Raw genomic sequence first — 26,242 nt, 5'->3', positions numbered from 1 at the left:
TCGCGAATTAGGATAAAGGCTCGCCGGGATGTCATTTTGCTCGCTTGCGGTCGCCAACTTGACGTTGAGGACCGCGAGCAGGCATAAAAAAATGACCGCTACGTGTGTTTTTCGCTTAGTGCAAAGTAGCCCAAACTTCGCAAACTATGCGAGCATAGCGTAGTACTTCGCCCAGGGTTAATATCATGCACACATCAAAACTTTCAAAACATTCTGTGCGGAAAAGTTTCAGAATCTACCTAGATCAATAAAAGTCCTAAAACCCAGCATTTCCAATCTTTTCATGATACTAAAGTACTCTGCTTGTGTAAGTGGACCTGTCACCTGCCGCATGAAATGTCCCAAAATGCAACATGGAGACATCAAGGTTTTTCCTTTGAATTACAATCATTCAGGGAATATGGGTAGCAGCATTATTTGGGTCTGTGGTGTAACAGCATCCAGGTAAAACAACCAACACCAGTCATTTTTTCAAGTTAGACACCTGGAGGAGTCCAACATTCACCCCCAGTCACAGATCTGGGTTAAATCCATTGCTTGTTTGCACGCCTCACCATTCCAGTTTATACCCAGCTATATGCAAATCAGTCTTGACCCTGCTCTCCATGAGCAAAAGAAGAATGGATTTAACCCAGATCTCTTGAATTCGGGTGAATGTTTGATTCATTTAGCGTTTCGTCCATCATTTGTTGCTGCAGCACTTTTTTCCCTAAGTGGGATGGGTATGCCCAGACATTGGTCCCTTGCTCATTTTGCCACTAGGTTTAAGTTAGCCTAGCTGATAAGGGGTGAAACCCTGAAACTAGTTCCAGGATGCTTATTTCTGGCCCAGGGAGGACCCAGCTTGGCAGTGTGGGCTGGACTGTTCCCATGAGGAGCATGGTCAAGACTAATTTGCACATGGCTGGGTCCAAATTGGGATGGCGTAGTGAGCAAAAGATCGATAGATTTAACCCAGATCTATTGACTGGGGGTGAATGGTTCATTCATTCAGCATTCCATGCATTATTTGTTGCTACAGCACAGGGGAATCCATACAAGCCCCACCCCCTTGGATTCTCCTGGTTACTTATGTTTCAGAAATGCCCAAGGTTGCTAATGGTCCCTGTATTGCTGCTAAAACATTTTCCAATTCATATGACAAGCTTTTTGAGCAAATATCTTGTTTGTGCCCAGATTGGCTTGATGTACACCGAATAATATGCTATTTTCCATTTAGGAAATATAAGATCTGTTAATCAGAATGTTTTAATTGTTTAAGAGAAGATCACCAAAGTTAGTTGTACATATTATGAAATATTTTGGATTAGCTAGTAACATTTATTTGAGCAAAAATAATAGAAATTCGATTTTCCAAATAATATAAAGATACATTGTTATGCATCTGGTTTTAAAAAACGTTAGGTTACTTTTATTGTATGTGGTTTTATTAAAGCTTAAACAATAAAGAAATTGTTTTACAAAAGAGGAGTTGGTCTAATGGCTAGGCTGGTCGACCACAAATCTGGGGAACGAGGTTCGAGTCTTGGAAATGCCGCTGAACATCCTGTGATTCTGGGCAAATCACTTAGGGCCCGATGTAGGTAATTCCGATTTACCTACTCTTAAATACCGAATCATACCGATTCGGTATTTAAGAGTAGGTAAATTGGAAGTAGGCAGATGTAGGTAATTTTTCATTAACAATTACCGATTCTGTAAGATTCGGTATTTACCGATTCGGTAAATACCGAATCGGTATTTTCCATTGATTCCTATGGGCCTTGAAGCCCATAGGAATCAATGGGAAATACTGATTCGGTATTTAATAAAGGTTTGCCTCACTATTCTAGTTACAGGTTAATAAAGCATTAGCTTCTTGTTTATAATCCTGTTATACACAAAGCCATCAACTGAGCGGAAGGTTATCATACCGAATCGGTATTTTCCATTGATTCCTATGGGCCTTGAAGCCCATAGGAATCAATGGGAAATACCGATTCAGTATTTACTGAATCGGTAAATACCGAATGCTGGCAGGGGAAACAGGGTGTCACTTTGACACCTGTAGCACCCCAATTGCAGGCTTGTGTGCCATGTGGCACACAGACATGCCCTAAGGGCATGTCTGGGTGTCACATGGCATAGGTGTACATGCACACATGTGCATGTACACTGGAATTCGGTATTTTACCACCCAATAGGATTGGGTGGTAAATACCGACTCCTATAGGGCCTGTGGCACTCTTTGAAGTGCCAGCTACATCTGGATTTACCGAATCAGTAAATATACTGATTCGCTATTTTACCGAATCGGTAAATTTACCGATTCGGTAAATTTACCAAATCGGTAAAAATTAGGCCCCCTACATTAGAAAACCCTAATCCCGGTCGGTAACGGCCGAATTCGGCCGTTACCGACAGGTATTAGGGCTCCTACATCTAGCCCTTAATCTCCCCATTCCTAACAAAAATGAATGTGTCCTCATGTAACGCAACTGGTGCTCATGTGAAGCGATCTGATACCCAACACCTCCGGATTAAGGTCGCGCTATATAACACACTGTAAAAAAAAAATTCTATATATTATGATATATTCCACCTCCACACTATCCCGAGGGACACGAGTGTAAATACAGAGGATCCTTTCGAATAAAGTGCCATCAGAGAATATAGACAAACTTTGCAACATTCAGTCTCACCAAGTAGAAAAACACAAGTGACTGGGCTAGAAAGGGATACAAGCAAATTACATCCCCCTTTACTTTCCAATGCCTGGTTGCATGTGTTATTTTCTTTAGATAGGCCCATCGCTGCTCAACCATTTGTTCAATTGCCCTCTATATTGCGTTTGTGACAGTTTGTATGCAATATGTTTCAGTGATCAACGGGGAGAAGGCCACCTTGGAAACCCCAACATTTGCTCAGAAGAGGCAGCGGACGTTGGATATGCTAATCCGGTCGCTGTACCAGGACCTCATGCCAGATTTGCACAAGGTGAGTTGGAATGCCTCCTCGCTCTATGTGACATCATAGTCATCATCACCATTACATGTTTCATTTGTGACAAACAGTGCATGTTGCACAGCCCCAATAATTAAAGACCAACCATTTCCTCATATGTTACTTCCTGTGAACGTTGCACCATGTCACCCCATAACTGAATGTCAGTGGCCTTGAACTGTTCTAAAATCACACATGGGAAAATAATACTTTCTAAGTTTCGAAAGTAGCGAAGGTGAAACTCAAACTAACCAATGCAGCACATAAGATATCACAAGCCATTGGGAGTTAGTAATGAGTGGCACAAAAAATCTGCACTTCTCGGAGAGGGCGAAATGGGGATTCTTGTGATCTAGGGACTTCATTTCTCACTAAACTAGGGGGTCTTGTCTTCCATTACTGGTTTCCTTAATTAATTAACGAATATTGATCTTGGGTAAACTCAGTCTTTCTGGGACTCTGTTCTCAAGGTATACACAAATATATGTTCTTAGTTCATAGCTAAACATATAGAATTATAGATGGGTAACAGTGAATTACGGGTGTGTTTTTCACCAAGAGGTTTCAAGTGACATTAAATAAACAGCATGATGTAACTTAGAATCCCTTGGTGGAAACAAACCCTATAATTCACTTTTTACCCATCTAGAATTTTATGCTATGCACCTGCCTTGACTACTGTGAAGGGGCAGAGGATAATGGAAGTGCTATACATAACATGCCCTCTCCTCTGTAACATAAATGTGAAACATAAATATCTTGCCTGCTGTCCTTAACCCAAACCCACCACCTTCCTTGCCTCCCTACCCCCTGCTGCTGCTCTGCCTGCTGCTTTCAGTCAAAGCAGACAAGAAGACAAGCAGAGCTGCTGACAGCCTCTCAGAGAGCCCCGTCAGCCGGGCCTGAAGGCCTTTATGACATCACAAGGCTGATTATAAACTGTTGTGATGTCATTGCAAAGAGTTATGACTTTCAGCAACTGAAATGAACAATAGAGGCTCTCTATGCGAGCCACACATAACAACAGTATAACATACCATACCAGAGATTTAAAAAACAGCATCCTTACTCACTCAGAGTATTTATTTATAGAGCTCTATTCATTATATAGCTTCTAAAAAAAGGAGGTAAACCTGTTTCTCTTTAAACATGAGAAAAAGAGATTAAGATGTTGAAAGTTGTTGATGGTAAAGTTATAGAGAATACCGGGTAAACTTTGGGATATCCATACATATTGGTGGCTCGATCTGGCAATTCAATTCGATTCAACAATCTCTTTGGCTCTCAATATCAGTGGATTTTTTGTACTATTTTGGCCAGAAACCTGGATTTCTGTCCAAAATGGTATTAGGCATTCTGCTGTGTTACCCTATGTAGTAATTCTGCATCAATTTCTGCCAACAAATTTTTCCGTTCAAAGCCGGCACTTTGTCCCCAGAAAGAGTTCCAGAGTAGTGGGTCACCTCCATGAATTGGTGCGTTAGAACAAATCTCCATAGGTTACTCCACATTCAGTAGGGATGCATGCACCTCAGTACTGCCATTATCTCTGGTACAGGTAATACTGGGCACAGTATTACTGCACAGTGCATAGGGGTTTTGCAGAGTCTGCTCAACCGTTATATTATGTTGAATGTTTCAAGCTCTTTAGTAGAGAGAAGGATCCTGACACATTTGGATTTTTCAAAGTTCTACCGGGGTGGCTGGCTCCTTTGGGCCCGTGCACATTATAGTTATTTTTCCAATTCGGTGTAAGACAGCATTACTCCTTTTTTGAAATATTTACTTCCCATCTCTGTCAAAGACACACTCATTTGTCTCTATAAACATAGCAAAAAGACTACATCTACATAGCATATAATCATTATGTCTGAAGCATAACAATCAATGCAGCAGTTGCTGCTATATCTTGGAGAAAACTGACCAGACTACAGGGATAATTCAGGGTTTGGCAGAGAGAGAGCCCCACCATAAATCCGCAGGGTTACTTTCCACCAAACCAATCAATTAATCAATCAATAAATGTATAGAGTGCGCTACTCACCCGTGCGATTCACTTGACTTGTTTAGTGGGTGGGGAGCTGTCGCTGGAGCCCCGGATGTTTTTGTCATCAGAAAAGCATTGGTGTGATGATGGACTATGCACCACAAACCGGCTGCTTCGCCTTGTTTACTACTCCTGCCTGTGCATGGTGATGCTGCTACCTCTGTTTGTTTCTGTCCAGCTGCTGTGAAAGGCAGGTTGGACTGGAGCAAGAAAAGAGAATAATGCTCTAGCTGTACTCAGTGAAAACTCCTAGTGCACCAGAGACATTCATTTTTCTATTTCAGCATCAACTGCTTATTTAGGGGTTTGTCAGTGCTTAGTTTGTAAAAAGGTAAGTGACAAAGCCCTTTTCATGAGGCCACTCCAGCTTGAGCCATCCTGCCCCTGCCAGTGCTGCCATGACAATACTAATACAACTACTAACAATTGCCCTCCTACAAGCATGACTGTTCAGACTATTGCAGGCCACCCCAAGCTAAAAGAACAGTGTGGGTGGCAGTTACTATTCATTTGTAATGTATATTAAATTATTAAACAATGTTGTTGCGCTCATCTCAAAAATAGACAGATAGCACCATTATGTGGCGGACTATCAATATTGCCGGTGCTGAGAATTAAGTGCTAGTGCCGAGCACCAGAAACCACAGACTCAAATTAAGCACTAGGGTTTGTTGCAGAGGCACAAATAAGAATGCTGATCGAACAATATCAATAAGGCAGCCTGCTTGGAATGCAGCTGGGCCTACAGTGCATCTGCTGCCCGGATTGTGTGTGGGGTATAAATTCCTCTAGTTTCAAGGACTTACTTTACTTAGGAATACACTATCAGAATGAAGTGTTATGTTTAAACCTAGTACTTACCATAGCTAGAAAGAAGTTCTGTCATATTAATTTAAAGAGGTGCAAACAGACTTTATATGCGATCAGTACAAGTTTCTTTGCAGTGTTACCCATAATCCACTGCTCGAATGAGTGGCAGATCTAAGTGCAAGTTTTTAGCAATCTCAAGGCAGGAGTAGTGGAACCATGCCACCCACTCTGATGTTGAATAGCTTGATTCAATACAGACAGACATTAGTTAGGTGTCACTAAAATGAGTCTCAATTGGAGATTTTCCAAGACCTGAAACTGTACAACTGCAAATAAAGTGGGTTAATACAGAGCTAACTCTACTGTGTGTACTGCTATGAAGATTTGACATCCCTCAGACAAGTGCTTTCCTGACCCGGGAAGCAACTGCATATTCTAGTCCAGCTACATGACCCTACCTCATCATAACTCACCTTAAATGCCACCTAATCCCTGATGAATAATGTGGCTATGCCTAAACTGGGCTACTGTAACAGATTAGTGATGGGACTTTATTCTGAAAACCTATTGAGAAAATGAGTTGCTTCTCCCTAAAGCTCAAAGCACTCAACCACCTCTTTCCACTGTTACCAAAAAGGGGAAGCTATCACCCAGATACAGGGCATAGAGTAAAGATTTCACCATTATGTTTAAAGCTACACATAGCTTAGCTCAGCCTTTTGATCTTACCCAAGACACCTTGTTAACTGTGAAGGCTCAGATCTTTTCAACACTGCAGGCCCCACCCATTTAATGACCCTCATCCACATTAGAGGCAACACCTCCCTTTTTGAGTTCAACCAAGCAATCAAAACTCACCTTGTTGGATTTGAAAGCTCCAGCAAATGATTCTTTCCCTTTTCTATCACAAAGATCGAACTTTCCAATCGCCATAATGCAATGGAAGTTTGAATAGGAGCTTGTCTTGTTATTGGTCAGCTATACAAACTAATTTACTGTTCACAAATCCTTAGATTTAGCAAATCTCAGGGCTTGCGACAAGTAATTTTTTTTTTATTGTACTATACCCATTTAGTGATTTGTTAACAGGTTACTGAATAGGTTTTTGGATTTAGGAAACCATATCGAATCAGCATTTAGTAGGGTTGTGTTTAAGGCATTCTTTCAAATACCGATTCCTATGGCATATATTAATGTCTTGAGTCATAAATTCGGTAGTGAAGCATTAATATTTTACCAACACCTCAAAGGAGGTGGTAACACATTCTCAAAGGTGAGGGGTCACCAGGGGACCCCCTTCTTGTTAGTTGAAACTTTTTTTTTAAAGACATCTCATTTTCCTGTAAAGGAAATCACAGACATCGTAGCCTGCTGACCCAAGCAGGCCACCATCCCTGTAATGTCAATGAAATGTAGTAGGTTGCAATTTGTGACTGACTTCGATAATATTAATGAGGTAGATTTAATTGTGACTCACTATAATTCGCTATTTTGTAAATCGACCTTATGTAGGCATTTCGTAACATACTGATTCGTTTAAGAAAGGTGGTGTTCACATTTCCATCATTTTTACTGAATGCATTTCAGTACTTGAGGCCCAGTATTTGTTAGTTTGTTTGATTTCTTTACTTCATCTTTTGCATAGGGCTGGGCTGAGTTGGAACTCCGCAAAGGGACCAAAACACTCCGCTGAGCTACGCAGAGTGCTTTAGGTTGCACCGTTCATGGAGATTTTTATCGACGGTGTTTGTCCCGTGCTGGAAAATCAGTGAATGATACCATGTGCAGCACAAGAGGGCGCTGCATCTTTCTGCCACTTGTGTAGATGTTCTACTCGAGCGGCAGCTTCCTCATCGCGAATGGAAGGTTTCTCAATGTGAACGGTCCCTTGCAACCGCGTTGAGAACATTTCGCTGTCAGGTGATCTAGCGTTGGATTTTCCTCTTAATGTTGGCGTACGCGAGCGAGGAAAAGTGGAGCGGAGTTTTCTGAACTCCATGAATGGAGCAGAGTTCACCACCCAGGCCTACTTTTGTATTGCCTATGTTTGACTACTCACAGTTTACAATCTCCTATCTTCATGTAACCATCTCAGTCAAAAATTTTCTTTTGGAACACCTTATTAGTCCTTAGCATGCCTCAAATACTCTTCGAATTTGCCTCAAATGGTACACAGTCAAAATATCGAGTAGGAAATATCGACCTACCATAATATCGAGTCTGAAATATCGGAGGTGCATAATATCGAAGGCAAGAATATCGTAGGACAGAATATCGACCCAAGGTAAGTAATATCGAAATACTTAATATCGATGTAAGTAATATCGAAGTTAGTAATATCGATAGCATATATATCGATGTTACTAATTTCGATGACACTAATATCGATATTTGTATTATTGTATAGTTTTTTATTATGTATGTGTTATATGTTTAATTTAAGTATTTAAAATAATTACCATTATATGTTTATAAATTTTATATAATAATAAATAAATTTATAAGTAAATTTTATGTTTTTGTACCGGAGCGGGTTGTGGGTTTATAGGGGAATAGGGTGGGAAGTAATTTAATTATGGTAAATTGATTAGTAATTAGTAGGATTTATTAATAAATTATAATTAATTGGTAATTATGTGAAAATAATAGGAAAATAATTTTAATTAATTTATTAATTGATATATATGTTCTGTAGCGGGTTGTGGGTTTATAGGGGAATAGGGTGGGAAGTAATTTAATTATGGTAAGTTGATTAATATTTAGTAGGATTAATTAATTAATTATAATTAATTGCTAATTAATATTGATTAATTGGGAAAAAAATTAATTGATTAATTGATATATATTTTCTGTAGCGGGATGTGGGTTTATAGGGGAATGGGGTGGGGAGTCATTTAATAATAATTAATTAATTAATATATGTTTTTAAAAATTTATATTTAATTTATTGGGAAATAATTAATATTAATTAGTTAATTAATTATTATAATTTTGTACATATTTAAAATTAATTAATTGGTAATTAAATAATATTAATTAGTTACATTAATTAGAGTAATTTATTTATATATAATTTTTAGTTACTGTTAATTAATTAATTGGGGAACAATAATAATAATTATTAACTTATATTAATTACAGGTAATGTGCTAATATATTTACTTTATTTGTTATTGTTCATTAATAATTAATTGCTAATTAAATAATATAAATTAAGTTTGGGTAAAGGAGTATTTTTAGGGTTCAGGGTCAGTTTTGGGTTTTTGGGTAAAGGGGTATTTTTAGTGTTCAGGGTCAGTTTTGAGTTTTTGGTTAAAGGGGTTTTTTTAGGGTTCAGGGTCAGTTTTCAGTTCTTGGGTAAAGGGGTATTTTTTGGGTTCAGGGTCAGTTTTGAGTTTTTGGGGAAAGGGTTTTTTTTAGGGTTCAGGGTCAGTTTTCAGTTCTTGGGTAAAGGGGTTTTTTTAGGGTTCAGGGTCAGTTTTCAGTTCTTGGGTAAAGGGGTATTTTTAGGGTTCAGGGTCAGTTTTCAGTTTTTGGGTAAAGGGGTATTTTGAGGGTTTAGGGTCAGTTTTCAGTTTTTGGGTAAAGGGTTATTTTTAGGGTTCAGGGTCAGTTTTCAGTTTTTGGGTAAAGGGGTATTTTTAGGGTTCAGGGTCAGTTTTCAGTTCTTGGGTAAAGGGGTATTTTTTGGGTTCAGGGTCAGTTTTCAGTTTTTGGGTAAAGGGGTATTTTTTGGGTTCAGGGTCAGTTTTCAGTTTTTGGGTAAAGGGGTATTTTTAGGGTTCAGGGTCAGTTTCAGTTCTTGGGTAAAGGGGTGTTTTTTGAGTTCAGGGTCAGTTTTCCCTACTGTTGCACTATCTGGAGTAGGAATAGAAATGTTTACCCTTACGCTATCCAACGTTTTATTTAATTAATTGTTAAAATATCAAATGTTTATTTTATTTTTTATATTACTTACATTTTATTTATGTTACTCTTTTATGTTTGTAAATGTGTTAGTAAATTAGAATATATTTCATTAATTTATAAATTCGTAAAATAATTATTAATACTTATTGTTCAGTGCATATATATTACATATTTACTGTATATATTCAATTAATGTATTCTTAATATATATGTATTATTTATTACTTTTAAACATTATTAGATACTTTTAAATATGTTTATTTTATTTATTAGTCTTATAGACTTAATTTTACATTTATATATTAAAAAAAAAAACGATATTTTTAACATCGATATTTTTTACATCGATATTTTTTTTCCGATAGTTTTGTACTTACCATGTTGTAGATAGGATGTCGATATTTTTGCCCTCGATATTGTTGACTCGATATTCTTGTAGGTCGATATTTCGCCTCAAATAGCTGCATTAGTCTTCTTTTACTAAAAGAATTCAGGCGAAGGGTGTGTGAGCACATAGAAGCTTTAGGACATCTCAGTGAGAGAATAACACCTTCCATGAACCTTTGCTGAGTCTGTTCTGCGTACAGTGAAGACAAAGGAGAAGTTATGTTAGAATTCTGACATATTAATTTTCTAAACACCAACAAAGGTGATTGGGTCCAAGAATAAACAGTTCCAATCTTCAGGGTTCATGTTGTTTCGAGTGAGTGGTGGCTTATATAAAGTATGCTGAGGGTCTTGGTTTGTGTTGCTTTATGCATTTACAGAACCTTCATTTCTGAGGATACATTTTCACAGTTTAAGCAGAGATTAAAAAGATCTGTACCAGTTTGCCACATATCTACTGAATGTCTTCAAGACATCGTGACATAAAGTAACATCACATAGCAGGGCCTCATTTTTCAGCTATGAGTGATTTCATGAAGTCCTGACATTAAGTCAATACGCAGCCCTGATTTTGGTAAACAAAACTGCTCATACTCAAACTCAGAAGAAATAAGGCTCTGGACTAGGCCTGGGCAAAGCACTACACTACGCTCGCGACGTTTTCGAAGTTTGCGCATCTTCGCACTACGCGAACTGCACGTAGCACAGTGCGAACATGCGTAGCGTAGCGGTAATTTTTTTGCTTGCTCGCGGTCCTCAACGTCAAGTTGCCGACCGCGAGCAAGCAAAATGACATCCTGGCGAGACTTTTTCCTCGTTCACGATCGGCAACATCAAGTTGCCGATCGTGAGTGTGGAAAATAAACCTCCAGGTGAGATTCTCAACGCGGGGAGGTCAGGTTTCTCATTGCGAGTGGTCGCGTAAGCTCGCGACCGCTGACGATGAGAAACTACCAGCCCGAGTTGAGAAAGCTGCTGCTCGAGTAGAAAACTACTCGAGCTTAAGAAAACTACAGCTCGCACTGTGCAAGATGCTGTTTTCAATGACTGCACAGTACCGGATGCTTGTCCGCACTGTGCAATCATTGAAAATGGCATCTTGCACAGTGCGAACATGCTACTATGCAGTTCGCACAGTGCTACGCGTAGCTCGCGTAGTGTGAAGTGCACTTCGGGTTGCTACGAGTAGTGCTACTTTGCGAACTACACCCAGCCCTACTTTGGACATGGAGGCCTACATTTTTGGCAACAAAAATATCTCTACTACTACTGTGGTTTTTAGGACCATTTGGTATTGGGCAGAGTAGTATGGTAAGGGGAAAACTGTTGTTGAAAAACTCCTCATTTTGCATGATCAACCCCATTTTATTAACTGAGGTTGCTGTTTTTTTACTCTGTGCGCTAGGACTCTGCTAACCAGTCCTTAGTGCATGTGCTCTGATCCCTAAAACATGTTGAAAATGAGCACCTAATTTGCACATTTACCTTACCTATAAGTCTCTAGTATGTGATTCCAAGTGTACTCAGAGCCTGTGAGTTAAATGCTAGTAGTAGCCCGCAACACCCATTGTGCCACCCACTACAGTGACATGTCAAAACAACCTCTTATGACAGACCAAAACCCTTCTTATAAATAATAATAAATCAATCAATCAATCAATCAATCAGGACACTTGTAAAGCGCACTACATACCTGTGAGGGTCTCAAGGCGCTTGGGGGGGGGGGGAGGGTGGGAGGATTGCTGCTACTGATTGAAGAGCCAGGTTTTGAGGAGTCTTCTGAAGGCCAGTAGGCCTTGGGTCTACCGTAGGTTGGTGGGAGGGTGTCCAGGTCTTGGCGGCGAACTGGGAGAAAGATCTGCCGCCAGTGGTTGTTCTTAGGATGCGGGGGATAGTGGCAAGAGGGAGACCGGCGGAGCGGAGCTGGCGGGTGGGGATGTAGAAGCTGAGTCGTCTGTTGAGGTATGCTGGTCCGGTGTTATGGAGAGCTTTGTGTGCATGGATGAGGAGCTTGAAGGTTATCCTCTTGTTGACGGGGAGCCAGTGCAGGTCTCTCAGGTGGGGTGTAATGTGGCTGCGGCGGGGGATGTCGAGGATGAGACGTACAGAGGCGTTCACGATGCGTTGTAGCCACCTCAGGAGCTTGGCCGACGTTCCTGCATTGAGGGCGTTTCTGTAATCCAACCTGCTGGTGACGAGGGCCTGGGTGACTGTTTTTCTCATTTCGGTGGGGATCCACTTGAAGATCCTGCAGAGCATTCGGAGAGTGTTGAAGCAGGATGAGGAGACGGCGTTGATCTGCTTGGTCATGGAGAGGGTGGAGTCGAGGATGACTCCAAGGTTGCATGAGTGGTCGGTGGGTGTCGGGGCTGTTCCCATTGTAGTCGGCCACCAGGAGTTGTCCCAGGCTGAGGAGGTGGGGCTGAGGATGAGGACCTCCATCTTGTCCAAGTTCAGCTTCAGTCGGCTGTTCCTCATCCATTCGGCGTTTGCCTTCATTCCTTTGTGGAGGTTGGTTTTGGCGGAATGAGGGTCTTTGGTGAGGAAGAGGATCAGCTGGGTGTCGTCGGCATAGGAGATGATGTTGAGGTTGTGCTGTCGGGTGACGTGGGCGAGGGGTGCCATGTTGATGTTAAACAGCGTCGGGCTGAGGGATCAGCCCTGGGGTACGCCGCAGATGATCTCGGTGGCATTGGAGCGGAAGGGTGGGAGGCGAACACTCTGAGTTCTGCCAGAGAGGAAGGATGTGGTCCGGTCAACTGCCTTCTCTTGGATCCCGGCATCGTATACGCGTGTGCGTAGTGTGTGGTGGCAGACCGTGTCGAAGGCGGCTGATAGGTCCAGGAGGATGAGGGCTTCTGTTTCTCTGTTGTCTAGCAGGGTCCTGATGTCATCGGTGGCTGCAATGAGGGCGGTTTCGGTGCTGTGGTTGCTGCGAAACCCCGACTGGAATGGGTTCAGGATTCTGTTCTCCTCGAGCAAGCGGGTCAGTTGTTTGCTGATGATTTTCTCGGTCACCTTCACCGGGAACGGGAGCAGGGACATGTGTCGGAAGTTCTTTAGGTCCTTGGGGTCCGCCTTGGGTTTATTGAGTAAGGCGTTGATCTCTGCCTGCTTCCAGATTTCTGGGAAGGTTGCTGTCTCAAAGGAGATGTTGATTACTTTTCGAGATGGGGTGCGATGGTAGTGCTGGCTTTGTTGAAGATGTGGTGAGGGCATGGGTCTAGCGGTGACCCGAAGTGGATGGTGTTCATGATTTCGCTGGTGTCCTTGTCGTTGATGCTGGTCCAGCAGGGCAGGCGGTTGGTGCAGGTGGTTGTCGTGGGGGCGGTGGTTGTCGGGGCGGTCGTGGCATTGAAGCTGTTTGTATATGTCAGTGATCTTGCGGTGGAAGAAGGTGGCCAGTGAGTCGCACAGGTCTTGCAAAGCCTGGATGTTGTTGGTGTTGGAGCTGGTGTTGGAGAGTTCCTTCACAATGTTGAAGAGCTCTTTGCTGTTGAGTGCATTGTTATCTAGGTTGTCTTTGAAATATGCCCTCTTGGCGGATCTGATGAGGTGATGGTGTCTGCGGTTGGCGTTCTTGTGGGCTGCGTAGCTGTCCGGTGTTCGTTCGCGGATCCAGTTCTTCTCCAGTTTTCGGCATGTTCGTTTGGAGGCCTGGAGGTCTTCGGTGAACCAGGTGGCTTTTTTGCTGGTGTGGCTGTTGGAGGGTATCTTGAGAGGGGTGAGGGTGTTGGTGCAGTTGTCGATCCACTGTCTGAGGTTGTGGGCGGCGGTGTCGGGGTCAATCGGATCGGCGGGTGGGCTCTGGGCGAGGGTGGTGGTTAGTTGGTCTTCGGTGCTTTTGCCCCAGCAGCGACGAGGCATCTGTTGGGTGCGGTGGTGCGTGGTGCATCCATTTCACCTGAAGGTGAAATGGACGCAGTGATGGTCGGTCCAGTGGGGTTCGGTGGTGTGGTTGAAGGAGACGTGGGGGCTTGCGGAGAAGATGGAGTTGAGCGTGTGGCCAGCGGCGTGGGTGGGTGTTGTCACTAGCTGTCTGAGTCCTCGGTTGGCGATGTTTCGATCAGGGTGGTGGAGTTGATGTTGCTGTTGTTCTTGAGGTGGAAGTTCAGGTCCCCGAGGAGGATGAAGTCAGCGACGGAGTTGCTAAACTGTGGTCAGGGTCCGGGGGTATCTGTAGATGAGGGTTCCTCTGAGGGTGATGTTGGGGTCGGTGTTGATCTGGAATTGCAGGTGTTCGGCGGTGCTGAGGGTGTCGTTGGTGTTGGTCGAAACTCTGAGAGTGTTCCTGCGGACAATGGTGATTCCTCCTCCTACTCCGTTGGTGCAGTCCCTGCGAGTGATCTTGTAGCCTTCCGGGATGGCTATGGCGGTGTCGGGTGCTGAGGTGGCGTTCAGCCAGGCCTCCGCCAGGAAGGCGACATCTGGGGAGTTTGTTTCGAGGAGGTCCCAGAGTTCAACGGCGTGTTTGCGGGCGGAGTGGGTGTTGAGGAGGCTGCATCTGAGGTAGTTGGTTTCTTTGGTCGCTGGTTTGGCGGGCCTGATGCTGGTGAAGCTGCAGTTCTGGCGGGTGAAAGGTCCTTGGGTGTGCTTCGGGGTGGCTCGGTAGCAAGTTTGTTCTCGTCCAGAGTTGAGTGCGTGGAGGGTGCTGGCATCGGAGTGTTCGCGGGGGCCAGGGGTACTGGCACTGGGCGCGGACTAGGCGTGGAAGGGCGCACATGGGCTTTCCGCAGGCGTGCCTTCGGGGTAAGTGGGAGGGAGGAGCAGCTGGGAGGGGGGAATGGATGAATGGAAGTGGGGCTGCGGACACGCAGCGGCAAGAAGCGGAGCCGGCGAGGGGGCAGAAGGCGAGCGGGTGCAGGAAAAGGCAAAAAGCGCAAGCACAGGCAAAGTCAGGAAAACAGCACAAAATACCAAATGAAAGTTTTAAATCACAGCAGAAATGACAGTCACAGAGCGGTCAGAAGCAGACAAAGGCCTACCAGGTGAGCCTCAAACTCAGAAGCAGCTGGGCAGTAGTACGGGCGCAGTCAGGTGGAGATTTGCGGCGTGGACAGCGACCTGCCTGGAAGCAGGGTAAAGGGTCGCTCTCACTGCCCGTTGGCAGCCGCCATAAGAAGCTATGAAAGCTTTAATGCCCATAAAGCAGAACGCATGTTCCTTAGGAAAGTATTGCTATCCAATATTACATTTATTTATTTTATCTCCTCATAGAAGACACCTACAAAGTTAATTCTTGGATGTTTTAAAATATTTATTGCAAGCCCAATTCACTGGTATGGTCGAATTTGAAAATAAATGATATGGAACATGGACTTTTAGAAAGCCACCTTTTCTTGCCTAAATCCTCTAGAAATCCATTTGCATGGGCTTCCAAATGTCACCCAAGAGCTGAACTTGATGAGGTGTAAATTCGCTCGAAGAGATGAGACAAAGGCCTTGCATGTGTGGAGGTGTTCTATTCTTCCGACAGGATTGCCATCTGGGAAATGTCCAGGCACCTAAATAACTTCAGTGAGGCCTGTCTTGTCACAGGAAGATGTAGCTAACATCTGGGCCTACCTGCTCCATTGTCTTTAGTCAGCCAGGCACTAATCCCAGTGGGAGAGGAGCTGCCCACGTAGTTGGTTTTGAATGACCACAGAGGAGGGGTGCTCATTTCCCAGCCACATCTATAGGGTAGTCACAGAACCTCCGCCCAGTGGAAGAAACGTTTTGCCAATTTGGATTTAGATAGAGAGGGACACTGTAGAATTATTTGCAGTAGGGCACACAGGAACTGCTGCAAAAGTGAGGAACACCTAGCAACGTGTTCCATGTTGGCTAGGGAGGGGCCATGAGTCACCGCCACCCACAGACTTGTGCCAGTCATAAATGAGGCATCTGACCTGCAGAATACACACAAGGGCCTGCACCCTGTGAGGAGACTTCAAAGGCCCACTAGTACCCAGGACAAAGAAGGTCAATGGTCCGTTGGCTGTTCCTATCAAGCTACAGTAAGACAGCACGCTGCTAGAAGTCCTTTTCATAAAGAGTCCAGATAACCAGTCCCAGCTCAGCCAGTCCCAGTCCCAGTCCTAGGCCTTGCTGGTGGTTTCTGCTGGAGTTTTGACTCCCAGGTCGTGGAACACCTGACTGTGTTAAAGTGTGCTACGCCTAACATCCTGAGAAACCTGGGACAAACCTGCCAAGTCAATTTAATGAAGGGATGGTACAGCTGAGCCAAAGATTCAGGTTGCTCCTGTGCTGAGCTTTTCCGCAGCAGCAAATCCGTTTCAGTGGGATGTCATTGAGTATCCTGTCTAATGGACCCCTGCTCGGCTATAGCTTAAAACCTTGCCCCGCTAAAGGAATTTGAGCTCCAAAAAAGTGACTACGTCTACACATAGAAATATTCCTGAGGCAAAGGTAACAAAAGCATCTGGTTCATGAGAGCCATTCCTTTAGGATGAATTTGGAATTTCTCTCACTTGGAGCTATTCCTGACAAAAGTCAACAGCTTCACTACAACATCATCTAATGTCTATCCAGCTACATGGAGCCCTTCTCGGCCTCAGCCAGCTGCCTTACCCCGCTGAGGATTTGACTTACATTTTGGAGATTAAGTCAGAAGATAAATCTTTACTCTGGGTCACATCTTGTTTTGGAATACAACCAACCTGTGCTCCTTCATGGTTGGCCTCACATTTCACCTTGGTCCCTGTCAAGGGCAACTAGATGACTAGGGGGTGGAGCTTAGTACTTTTTGGCAAGCAAACAGATCAGTTGTCTCAGAAGGCTTTATATTGCCGATCCACACTCTCACTGAACCTAGAACACAGAAGAACAGCACTAGTTAGAACCAGCATCCTGCTTTCGTATTAGATGTGTCATGCCAAGCACAAGCAGAATCTTGATATAAAATAATGTGTGATCGAAATAATCTACTGAACTTTTAAAATATCATGGTGACTTGCTCTGAATTTCCTGCTTCCCAACAAAATCCAACTCTAATAACTAACTATTGATCAAAATATATTGCCAGCTTGGTCCCCAATGATTTCCCAGATTTGGAGTCTTAGAGTTTTTCATATGTGCCTGTTATACGACCTCTGCCATACACAAAGTTTTGCTCTTTTTTTTGTTTTCTCTGTTGGTAATTCTTGCTCACATTAAGGAGCTTTGATATTTAGACTTGAAGACATTTGATACTAAACAGTTCAAGAATGCTTTATATGGTGGACCAAGGCAGGAATATTCAGTGGTGCTCCCCTTCCTTGATAGGATAGGGTTACCATCACTTTGACCCAGCTGCCCTGTATTGTATTGTATTGTATATTGGATTTATATAGCGCTTATCACCCAGGGGTCTCTAAGCGCTTGCCTTGGGAACCCGTCCTGGCTTTTCGCTGTGAGATAGCCCCTACAGGGCATCCCCAAGGTCAAAGCCAGGCATCCCGCCGCGGGGGGCCGTTGTTGAGATTAAGCAAGCTTAATGCCCAGAGTTGCAGTGTGTGAACAGATGTTTAGGTCAGGCACCGAAGCGAGAATTATCGAGTCCGTGGACATTTGAGCTCAAGACCCTGCACTATGTTCACCTGCTAAGAGCTGTCAAATGGGTCTTCTCAAACTGTTGTTAAACTCTCAAGGTATCAGGCACATTTGTCCTTTTATGTTGACTGTACCATCCTTGATGCCAGTTTTATCATTGTTTATGTTTTTCATCCTCATCCAAGCTTCTGATTGCCTGGAATGTGGTGAAAGAATGCAAAGGAATACATTTTGAAGAGCATTTGCAACTCAGGGCTCATCATTACTTGTCTGTTTGGTCTCCATTAGTTAATTCAAACACTTGCCAGCAGTAAAGCAGCAACCTCTCTCCTTTAGTCTCAGACTGGGAGGGTTTCCTGTTTTCAAACTGCACAATATTTTGTTTTTCCTTTCAGCCACTGTGGAATATGTACTACAACACTGATATCCACTGGGGGAGAGAGGCTGCTCCTTTACTCCCGGTAAGTGTAACAAACTTTTTTGGGGTAAACCAACAAAAGTATAACCACCTGGCCCTTCAAGGCTATGAGGATTGCCCGCTACTTGCTAAAGTGGAACTTAAGATCGGGCAACAATTTTTATTATGTTACTTTTGATTTTAATGAATGTGCATAAATGACACTATTTTTATTTCAAATATGTTTTTTTCTTCTACATGATGTAAATAGGTTAGGGACATTGCCTGTGACTATAAATCAATGATTAGGCAGAGAATGAAGTCAAAAGCACCTTCTTATCTGTTAGAAAACTAGCATAAAATCAGGGGGCATATTACCAAGCAATAGGGATAAAGGTTTATCGCAAATGCGATAAAAATCGCCGCAATGCATGAATATCGCTGAAAAGTCAGCGATATTCATGCATTACCGAGCTAATGCTCTTAGCCATTTTATCCACCTCCCATTGGAAAACATGGCTAAGAACTGCTCAGGGCAGGTGTTAGCTTTTGGAGATATTCGCGCTTAGCGCGAATATCTCCAAAAGTTGGTAATAGGAGATAGCGATGTTAGCGACTGTTTTCAGTCGCTAACATCTTGGCACGCCCACTTTGCATCTCATTAGTGATAAATATCACTGACATGCAAAGTGGGGCCCAAGATGGTCGCTATCTCCTACTAGCTGTCGCTAACTGGTGTTAGCGACAGCTAGGTAATAGGGAGTCATTTTATCTCCGCTTTCTTGGCTTTTAAAGCCAAAAAAGCAGAGATAAACCCCCTTGATAATATGCCCCCCGGTGTTCAGAAGAGAGAGAAACAAGGGAGGCAATGTATTGTATCATGTAACAGTATGCACTGAGAGAGAAGAAAAGCATAGGAGGAGACATAAGGAAAATATTATTAAGTGCAAACAGGGAAAGACATTCAAAATACGTTAACATATGCAGATTGATTAAATTACGTAATTTTGTTTATGTATTTGAAAAAAAGTGTTTCCCTCTCTTCATCAGCAGCTGTTTATACTGAACGCTGTACTGTAGCAAATAGATTGCAAACATTAGGTGCTGTACATAATGCAAGTAGGGTTCATGGGCGACCGTGTAGACAGTATTGGCCGTGCATATCGAATTCCAAATATCGATGGGTCACAATTATCTGACCACAATATCGAAGGAAAAAATATTGACAAGTACGTTTCTATACATTACTCTGCCTAACTCCAGACATTGGTACCTTGGTGATATACATATATCTTCAAGGTACGCAGATGTGGAGTTAAGAATAGTAAATCTTTCCATCCTCCGTGCACTTATCTGTTTGTCTCTCGATATTGTGGTCCATGACACTGTGATATGTCGATATTTGGGAGTTGATATTCCCTACTGCAATCTGTGAAGACCACTTTGCTAAAAACAATCTACAACGGCATAATATTATTAGGGCAGTATTACACTGTACAGTGCACAGTTGACCATTGTTTGTTTATTCAAGCTACCCACAATTTAATTTAGAGACTCAAGAACATAATCAATTACTTGAGACTTAACCTTACTTTAGTGACACAGCTAGAGTTAAAAACCAGAAAGTCCTCTAAAAATGCCTCCTGATATTATTCAAAGAACCAATGTTAGCCACATGGTCTACCATCACCCAGAAGAAACCACCACCATCATGAAGTTCATCCACTCAGGAGCCCCATCGGACCCCGGTCCCCAGCATGCCTACTCCAGAGGAGTGAAGCCTTTCAGCACCATGTTCAAACCTATTGAATGCCTCTACCTCTTCTATGAGCTTCATAAAACTTAAGAACATGCAACTGTCCTCTCATTGATGAAGAAACCCGCTGCTGACCCTTTAATGCTCGCCAACTACCTATCTCCCTGTTACCATTCCCAGTCAAGGTCTTAGATTAAATCATCAGCATATGCCTCACTGAATACCTACATGACCACCAGCTATTTACCTCTACTCAGTCTGCTTTCAGACCCAATCACAAAGAACAATTGATGGACAGAATGCAGAACAATGTCATACATTCACCCCAGTGCAGAGATCTGGGCCTATATTTAGCATTTTTTTGCTCGCCATGCCATTCCAGTTTGGATCCAGCCATATGCAAATATGTCTTTACCCTGAGCCCAATGGGAACATTCCAGCCCAAACTACCAGGCCAGGTCATCCCTAGACTAAAAACAAGCATCCTAGAACCGGTTTCCAGCTTTCAGCCCTCATCAGCCAGGATAGCTTGACTCCAGTGGCATTGAAAGTACAGGACCCACGTTTGGTAAATGAAATATTTTTTAATATTAAAATGACACCAAAATTAACAATATCCAATATAGGGAACTAGAAACATAAATTTCTAATGACTAAGAATAAAAGAAAGCGCTTATATACAAAAAACACTCAAAGAGTTAAAAAAGGTTGCACTGGACCGGGAAAAGTCAAGAGTCCAGTCTGCCCATGATGTAACACTTTTGCACTTACTTCCAGAAGTGCTTCTTTATGCAAGGAAGTGGACCGCAGCACCAGCCAAGGGTTCTGAATCTCTGGTAAAATCCAGGTGAAGCTTGTCAGCTGGAGTTGTCCTCATTGTTGATGTTGCAGGTTGCCCTTCCAGCACTTTTCTACCTGCTGCTGATCAGGGAGTCCACTGTTTATCCTTTAAGACAGGTAAAGTCATTTTGTTGTGAAGCCTTGTCAGTTCAGCAGGTGCAGTCCGTATGAGTGCAGTCCTCTCTTGTGCAGTCCAAGGATCAATCAGGGTAATCCTTCTTCACCAAGGGTTTCTTATGGGTCTTTGAGGGTCCACAACACAAATCCAAGGTTCCAGAATCCCTGTGTTGCTCCTTGGGAATTTGGGACTACAAGACCCACAATGCACCTGGACAAATTCTTAAAAGTCTTTTGAACGCTGTCCAGATTGGTTCTTCTTGCTGGAGATGATGCAGGTGAAGCTCTTTTAACCTGTTGCTTTCAGGAAGCCCTTTCCTTCAGCTTTCAGAGCAAGCAAAGTCCTTTTAGGCTGAATACCAAAGTGTGCAGCAGGTGCATTCCTTATGAGAGCAGTCCTCTCTTGTGCAGTCCAAGGGTCCAGCAGAGCAGTCCTCCTTCTTGTAGTTTCAAGGCAAGAATCTGAGTTGCTGGGCCGCTCTTCCATATTTTCCCAGTGTTCATAGGTGACAAGCAGGGGGGCACCCCTGATCAAGGGGTTGCAGGATGCCACCCTCAAGTATAAGAACTACCTCCAAAGTGTGTCCCAGAAAACATTATTCCTTTCAAATCCAAATGGAGAAACTCTCTCTTGGAGGTTACGATCTAGCTAAGTCAACCCACTGGTGTGGCTACGTTTCCCTAACATTCCCCTCCCAGCCCCTATGCTAATTCAATTACTGGGGCTCCCATCTGGCCTGAGGTGCAGGATGTAGGGGTGAGCCTGTGTCTTGTTCTAACTGTCATGCCCTCTTTGAAGACCAGTTTTGGCTACTCCACTCCCATCCTGCATTTTCCACTCCAGTTACCTATCTCCTCCCACCAGATGTCATTTGTCTCTATGCAGCCAATTCACACCTCATCAGAGCAGTTTGGATCAGCCTGTCAAAGGCTAGTCAATCAGGAGGGGCTACTGGAAGGCTGGAGTTTGGTTTATCACAAAATAATACAGTTTTAAACTTATTTTCAATGGCTAAACTTTATTAAAGGGTTCCCATGTTAACCTATTGAGCCATTGAGCTACAATGGGGAAACACAAAATTGGCAGTGTTTACCACACCAGGGCATATAAAACATATTTTAAAATATCTCTGCTTATAGTTACAAGGCACCCTACCCCTCGGGCAGCTAGGGGAGACATTAGAGGGTGACATATGTCTAAAAATAAGGTAGTTTAAGACTTTGAAAGTACTCTTAATTCCATAGTTGAATATTCATATGATTTAATTTCAAAAGCAGGGTGCAAAGCAATGCTGCCTTTAAAATGACAGCAGGTAACACAACAGTGCACACTTACGTGCATTAAATCTACTTGGCCTCTAAACCTACCTGCCTTACCATATATTAGGTACTTACAGGTCGGCTGTCATACCAGTTATGATTATGCCTAATTGCCATGTACTTTTAATCAGAGCACAGACCCTGGGTCTGGTTAGCGGAGCCCAGGGCACAATCAGAATGAGAAAACCACCATCTAGTTGTCAAAATGGGGGCAAAAAATGGGAGGACACTGCGAAAAGCCCTGGTTTCTCAAAATAACATAACATACCTTTTGAGCTGTATCATGGAGATCATTGGGGGCCCTGCAAATTTCTGACCTACTTGGAGGTACTCTGCATGAATGGGGAAAAGGGTGTGAATTCATAAATCTCCACCATGGATAAAAGTGTTCATGAATAAAATTAATTTTACACTGTCCATATGTGAAGCATTTAGTCAACCTGGATTCAACTCCCTGGTAGGCGCTCTGGCATAAATGTTCTTTTATATTAGGTAAGGGTACTGTGGGCTGCTGTCTGCACAAAAATGGTTCTCCCAGCTTTGGGGTGTGTCAAAGTATGATAGAGGCATTTTGCGTCACTGGTGCCACTGTCTCTTTGATGTGGCAGTCGTGCCATTATTTACATTAAAATAGGCTTCTGTAACTGTCTTAGTAATACTGCCGTAACAGTAATGTTTTGAGTGTAAAATGTGCAACAGTGTCTGGCCCCTCCATAAGCAAGTGCAATGGTTAAGCACCTTCAATGAAGTCTCTTTGTTTTAAAATGAGCTCTCCAACTCTGTCTTGGCAAAAACATACCATCATTAAACTACCTTGAGAAAATGAAAAAAAACTAGCATGTTCACTTTTTCCACACAATTTTCTCATGAAACATTTTCCACCAGGTACAAAATCTGAAAATCTAGATTTTGAAGATGCAGTCTTTAAACTGCACAACTGTCGAACATTACTAGAAATAGTGGAATTTATTGTAAATCTCTTATATAAATTAGAAATTTTCCCCTAGAGATTTTTTTTTATATTTTACTGCACTAGCCTTGAGAATTACATGAGAAATATTAGTGTATTCTGGCCCAGCTACCACAGATGCTCAGAGAGATATTGAGCCTTATTTAGAGTTTGCTGGTAAGGATACTCCAATAAAAGGTGGTGAATATCCAGTCTGCAGTGCTACATGTGCCATAGGCTATAATGCACTTGTAATACATTGAATGGGACCACCGACGAGTGCCCATCCACCACACTCTAAAAAAGCCCCCAGTGATGACAAGCAACACAGCTGGCATTGGCCTCATTTTAAAACCCTATTATAAGGCATCAGTATCAACATGACAGAAAGATCCATAAGTATGAAGAATTGTCAGTTTTGGAAGCACAAATCTAGAGTTATATAGAATCATGAGAATATCCTATGCATGGCTCGATCAGTACTGGCTTGGGTCATTACCAGCATGTTAAGCCGCCCCCTTAAATGCAATCGAGTTGATTCTCATAAATCAGCCTCCAAAGGTCTAACACTTTTCATGGGCGAAGATTTATCCTTTTAATTAATTCACAACAGGTTTGTGCAGTATGCCTGGAAATCTGCAACATCAACCTCTCAGAGCTGGAAGGTTTCAGCCATACATCTGAAAAACATTTGTGAATTCCATTTTCACACCAGTAAATATATATACAGCCTTATTTACTCTTGTGAAAAAATGAGCAATTACAAACTTGTATTGCATTTGCAATTTCATTTATATAGCACTTACTATCCCTACCGAGGTGTACCAACATTTTTGTCCTCTTCCTCCAAATTCTCACTGATTTTGTGGCTGTTACCCTTCCTCTTTCCACGCTGTTGTTGACACGGTGGGAAGGAGTTTTGAGGTGAGTATGTGAACACCCACTAATGTGTAAATGTGAATGTGGTCACAAACTTGTAGGGCATTTTGACCCTACAATGCCCAGTCATTACTCACTTTCCAACCGTGTGAGTAGATTTACTGATGTGAAAATCTTTGTGGCTGTACGTTAATTTTACAACCACAAAACCATTCTTTCCGAGTTAGAAATGTGACTTTGAACTTATGAATAAGACTTTTTAGGCATGTAGGGGGTCAGATGTGTGAACACTGTATTATGCTAAAAGCGGTGGTCGCAGTTTGTACACCGACATATAGTGAATCCAATGGTATTTTATGAACCTTGGACTCAGACCTTGCCCTTAAAATCTGAGACAGTAACTGCACTAAAGAGAGAAGGTCTCCTCATCTCTGTAGGGGGAGAGACACCCAACACCTACCTGCTACAAAACCCGGCCCTCCTTAAGCCTAGCGGCACTGACACCCTCAATCTCTCGGTCCTGAATACACGCTCACTACAAAAACATGCCATCAAGATACTCACTCTCCTACAAAATGAGGCCCCTGACATTCTAGCTGTCACTGAAACGTGGCTAGATGATGACTCTGGCCCTACCATCGTGGCAGCACTACCCAAGGGCTATGATGGCCAGCGGGTAAAAGAGGAGGTGGGGTGGCCTTTCTGTTTAAAAATCATCTGACCCTGGAAAAGGTGTCTGGAGAATCTCTAGAAGGAGCAGATATCCTAACTGTCAAGGCCTGTCACCACTCATCCAGTATAGTAATCACCATAGCATATCGCCCACCCAAATGCCCCCGCGTTTCGTAGACCTCCTGACTGAATATGTCTCCAACCTCCGCTCACGTTTTCAACAACTCATGGTGGTAGGTGTCTTCAACTACCGCTGGGACCTACAACCCAGAGGGGCACAAGCCCAACACCTAGAGGAGATGCTCACCACTCTCGGGCTTACCCAGCTAGTAACCACTCCCACGCATGAGCTTGGACATGTCCTAGACCTGGCCTGGTCCACGCTCCCCCTGGTGACACAAAGGGATATCACCCCATGCGCACGGTCAGATCACCACTGTATCAACCTTATACTCACCCTAGCTAGGCACTATGCAGGACCCCCTCCGGACTGGAAATATGTTCGTAGTTGGACAAGAATTGAGAGCCCGACACTAATAAGCACCCTCTGAGGCAGCCCCTTCAGGAGGCCAGAGACAGCGGATATTGATGAATGGTCCGAAGCCATCTCCAGCGGGCTTCTCTCCGCCATCAATAAGCTAGCCCCTGAAAATAAAATAAAAACTAGTAACAAAGGCAAAGGCGCTCCGTGGTTCTCGGAGGAGCTCAGAGTCTTGAAACGCTTGCTCCGACACCATGAACAACAGAGGCGTAAAAACTATGAGCCTTAGGCCCTCATAGATTATAGAGCTAAAGTTGCAACCTAGAAAAAAAGCACTTGTGCTTAGGAAGGCTGCAGGATCCTAGTAGAAACCAACAAACAAAAAGAAAAGTTTAAAAACCTGAAAGAACTAAGCCAAAAACAATAGCTAACGACACCATCAAACCAAGAACAATGCAACCAATTTTCATCTTACTTCTCAACAAAAATACAGGACATCCTGACTGAGATCGACATTTCCTCATTCAAGCAGTCCCCCAAAGACGATGAGGTTATCCAGCGAAAGAGGGTAGAATTGCTCTCTGCCTTTCATACTCTCGACTCTGAAACCCTACGACGCATTGCCATAAAAATCAAATCTGGCTCACCTGCCGACCCCTGCACCCTTAGGATCTTTAATTTAGCCCTCCCAGAAATCGAGGCAGAAATCCTCACCCTGTTTACCTCTGTCTGGAGACCGGGAAGGTTCCAAGACACTTTAAGGAAGCCAGAATTATCCCCCTGCTCAAGAAGTCAGGCGCAGACACATCCAATATGAAAAATTTCAGACCCGTTTCCCAACTCCCATTTCTGGCCAAAATCTTAGAGCAATATGTCCTGCAAACTCTATCCAGGTTTATGGAAGATCACCACCTCCTAGGGGATAGGCAGGCTGGTTTTCAAGCACACCAGTGTACAGAATTGGTGATGCTTTCAGTGCTTGATGAGATCAGGATGACTGCGGACAACAATAAGCCCTGTGCCCTAGTCCTCCTTGACCTGTCGGCAGCGTTCTACACGGTCAACCATGCCCTACTCCTGGAAAGACTGAGAGTAATTGGGATTGGGGGTCCATCTTACAATGGATCACATCATTCCTGACAAATCGCACCCAAAGAATTCAG

The 26,242-nt window shown here is 43.2% G+C and overlaps 1 protein-coding gene across 2 annotated transcripts in view; it reads left to right on the top strand.

Annotated features, from left to right (window-relative positions):
- GARNL3 (GTPase activating Rap/RanGAP domain like 3) overlaps window positions 1–26,242 on the top strand; it is a 1,096,377-nt gene that overhangs the window by 960,144 nt on the left and 109,991 nt on the right. For both annotated transcript variants that reach the window (XM_086920961.1, XM_086920960.1), the window contains one exon: window positions 2,861–2,976. In XM_086920961.1, the coding sequence (XP_086777087.1) occupies window positions 2,861–2,976 (116 nt within the window). The remainder of the gene's footprint in view (window positions 1–2,860; window positions 2,977–26,242) is intronic.

The sequence above is a fragment of the Lissotriton vulgaris genome, chromosome 5, assembly GCF_964263255.1.
Source record: "Lissotriton vulgaris chromosome 5, aLisVul1.2, whole genome shotgun sequence".
Classification (NCBI taxonomy): domain Eukaryota; kingdom Metazoa; phylum Chordata; class Amphibia; order Caudata; family Salamandridae; genus Lissotriton; species Lissotriton vulgaris.
This window is presented reverse-complemented; position numbering and strand designations above follow the sequence as displayed.